A 3,399-nucleotide genomic window follows, 5' to 3' on the forward strand; every position below is an offset into this window, starting at 1 on the left:
GGAAGACAAACGCCATCGCTCCAAACGTCCCCCCCTTCCTTCTTCTTCCCCCAGCTTTTATTTGCTGAGCACGACGTCATATGGTGTGGAATATCCCTTGGGTCAGTTGGGGTCAGCTGTCCCGGCCGTGTCCCCTCCCAACTCCTTGTGCCCCCCCCCAGCCTGCTCGCTGGTGGGGTGGGGTGAGGAGCAGAAAAGGCCTTGACTCAGTGTCAGCGCTGCTCAGCAATAGCTAAAACATCCCTGAGTTATCAGCGCTGTTTCCAGCACCAATCCAAAACACAGCCCCGTACCAGCTACTAGGACGGAAATTAACTCTACCCCAGCCAGAACCAGCACACGCGGCTGGGTGCGATGCATGGAAATTGCCGCCCAGGGTGTGAGTGGCCTCACGCTAGGACTTGCCAGCTGCAGACCCCGAAGCCGCTTTTCCTCCTCACGTTTTGCTCCTCCGTCCCTACAGGGAACCCACGAGTCTCTCAAAGGAAACGCCAAAGCCCTTTCTACCGTCACAGCCATCATTGATGGCACGGGATCCATAGGTACGTACGGCTGGGGGATGCCGAGCGCCCATTTCCCCCGGGCGCTGCAGTGCTGGGGGGGGTCCCGATCCCCTCTCCCCCGTGCACGGGGCATCTCCTAATGTGCCTCACGCGCCCTCGCAGGTGCCGCGCTAGGGCCGCTGCTCGCAGGGCTCATCTCCCCCACGGGCTGGAATAACGTCTTCTACATGTTGATAGCAGCCGACGTCTTGGCTTGCCTGGTAGGTCCCTCCCTGGCAGGAGTCATTTTGCTACCCTGGCTATTCAACAGATCCCTTTTAGCCACCCACTTGCCGGCGGAGGGCAGGGACGGTCCTCGGGAGACAGCCGGGCACAGGGCGAATTACAAAGCCCCCTATCGACTCCAAACCTTTGCCTCCATCCACTCGGCTTTTCCCAACGACCTCCTTCACGCAGGGTTTTAGTTCATGCGATCTTCCTTAGGAAGAGCCTTAAAATTTATCTCCTGGCGATGGAAACGCTCATGCCGAGGCTGGCGGCTGCAGAGCCGTCGGCCCCGTGGCGACCCTCCACTTTTCCTCTTGCAGCTCCTCGCTCGTGTGGTGGTCAAAGAGGTGCGCGGGTGGTGCGGCTGCATAGCGAGGAAGAGAGGGTACGTACGTACCGCCCCAGGGCGGCCTCCAGTCCCACAATGCCAAAACACGGTGTCAGCGCCGCTCCGGAAAGACGTTTGTTATCCCTTGCTGTCACTGCTGCATCTCCGCGCGGGCATCGCGTCGGGTTTCGCGAGGCCGTCTGCCCGGCGTCTCGCTCCTGTGGGCACAAAGAGACATTTCCACCTCGAGCCAGGGCAGCACCCCGGGGGATTTTAGCCATCCGCGCCTCGCGAAACTCTCTCGGTGCTAAACACGCCGTCCTTGTATCTTTGTAGCTCTAGCGTGCAGCTAACAGAGTCAGTGCTGGATGGGAAGTAGCTCGGTGTGAGTATCTCCGCTCGAGCCCCAAGGATTAAATGCAAACGCAAGCCTGATTCGCCCTGATTTCGAGTTTCGCTTGGCAGGCTCAGCCTAGAAACAGCCGCTCCGCTGATAAAATTTAAGGGCCGAGATCAAGATTTGGGAATCAAAGGATCAAATGGCAATGGCCGGGGAAGAGAGTGCGGACGGGTGGGTGGGCAGCGCATCCGTGTCTCCGGCTGACTTACGAGATGTTAGCCCAGACGCCCGATTGATTGGCATTAATTAATGCACTTGAAACAGCCAAATGTATAGGCTGACTTGCCCACCTGTGCTAATGAGCTTGATTACACAGAGTGCGGGCTCGCTAATCAAATCTGTGGCCAAATCACTGCGGCAAGGGTGTAAATAATCTCCAAATCAGCACCGGCCCGTCTCCGATTGCCACCAAAGCCTCGCCCCGCGAGCACCGAGGGGGAAGGGGCTGCAGCCAGTCCCAGTGGTGGGGGTGCCAGACCCCGAACGCCCCGCGAACGTTTGGTCCTTTATATTTTGTGTTTGCAGGTGAAAGACCAATAGTCTGGGCCTCGCGCTGCGGTAAGTGCGGCCCAAATCTCCTCTGGCTGCCGGTGAAGGGCTGTCGGGCTCTGCTCTCCTGTGCTGGGGCTGGCTGGGGCAAAGACGGTCCTGGCTGGGTCGGCACCATCCCCATTTGCACCAAAATCTGGCTGTTTTGTGCTGGGGGAAGCAGCTGGCTCAGTCTGTGGAAATACTGCAATGCTTTAGAGGGCTTTGGGGAGCACGTTGTCTCCGGAGCAGCTTGTGGAGATGAGGCGCAGACGCTGGGGGTTTTTTTTGGGGACGTTTCAGCTTTGGCTGGAGACAAAATGGTGGCCTGATCTCCTCCTTGTACCCGCTTCTCCTCCAGGCTTGCGGTGCAGATGGGGCTGAGGTTTCCCGGCAGAGCCGTTTTCCCTTTCCATCTCTCTGGCAGCACTGCAGGACCCGTCATTGATCCCAACACCTGCCAAATGGTGCCCACTTGCGCTCAGCCACTCGCTTCTCTCCCTACAGGTTTAAGGAGTTTTGACGTGCCCCCCCCGCGAGCCACCCCGAGCTGAGAGGCCCGGAGGGAGGAGAGAGGCTGGGGCATGCCAGGAGCGTGTTCGTCTCGGCAGAGCCGAGGCATGGCCTCAGGCACGGCCCCGCGGGCTCGTACTGCCACCGTGGGTTCGCTTCGGAGGGAGGCGGTGGCGAGGAGCAGTCCAAGGGCCCCAGCCGACTGGTTTTCTTGGCCGGTTCTTTGCCGTCGGCCATTTTATTAATAAAAACATGCAAAACCTGTGTTGCCACTCCGTGCCCTTTCCTGGTGGGGCTCGGCCAGGTCTGCGTGAACTTGAGGGGCGGTGATTGTGCCCTTCTTGCTTTTCTCCACGTGCAGCCTCTCGTTTGCAAGCCTGCCCCATCCCGGCACTCAGTACTTCAGGTTATCGGACCAGGAGGACTGCACCAAATCACTTAAGGCACTGCCTCACCGACAAAGCACCGCTTATTCTATGTAAAGAACATTCCCAGGCTTTTCACGAGCCCAAATTAAGCTGGTTTTGCTCCTCATCTCATCCCACTGCAAAAAAAACCACAAAACAAAACCCCCAGCATTCTTCCTCATTATTACGATTCCTAATTTGTAACATTTAGCCCCAAAAGAAGGACCCATAGCCATGCATCTGCCCCTGTGCCACGGCAAACAGCTGCTCGCACACCATGGCTGCTCTCAGTCCAGCGCAGGCGGCTCATGGTCTTCATTAGAAGCCTCCTAATTAGGAGGAGCGGTGTGACAGGCGCCCGGGAGCCCCCAGGAGGTTAAGCTGGCGCCGCTGGCCTGCCGGCCACGCGGGGCTCCCCCGAGCAGAGGTGGGTCTAGGAGACCCCAGCAGCAT

General features: G+C 58.6%; 1 protein-coding gene across 1 annotated transcript in view; it reads left to right on the plus strand.

Annotated features, from left to right (window-relative positions):
* Positions 1–1,477, plus strand: part of SLC37A2 (solute carrier family 37 member 2) — an 8,747-nt gene extending 7,270 nt beyond the window's left edge. The window contains exons 16-19 of the mRNA XM_019470384.1: positions 464–542; positions 666–763; positions 1,091–1,155; positions 1,435–1,477. Of these exons, the coding sequence (XP_019325929.1) occupies positions 464–542; positions 666–763; positions 1,091–1,155; positions 1,435–1,477 (285 nt within the window). The remainder of the gene's footprint in view (positions 1–463; positions 543–665; positions 764–1,090; positions 1,156–1,434) is intronic.
* The last annotated feature ends 1,922 nt before the right edge of the window (positions 1,478–3,399 follow it).

Source organism: Aptenodytes forsteri, unplaced genomic scaffold (assembly GCF_000699145.1).
Source record: "Aptenodytes forsteri isolate BGI_AS27 unplaced genomic scaffold, ASM69914v1 Scaffold126, whole genome shotgun sequence".
In the NCBI taxonomy this organism is placed as follows: Eukaryota; Metazoa; Chordata; class Aves; order Sphenisciformes; family Spheniscidae; genus Aptenodytes; species Aptenodytes forsteri.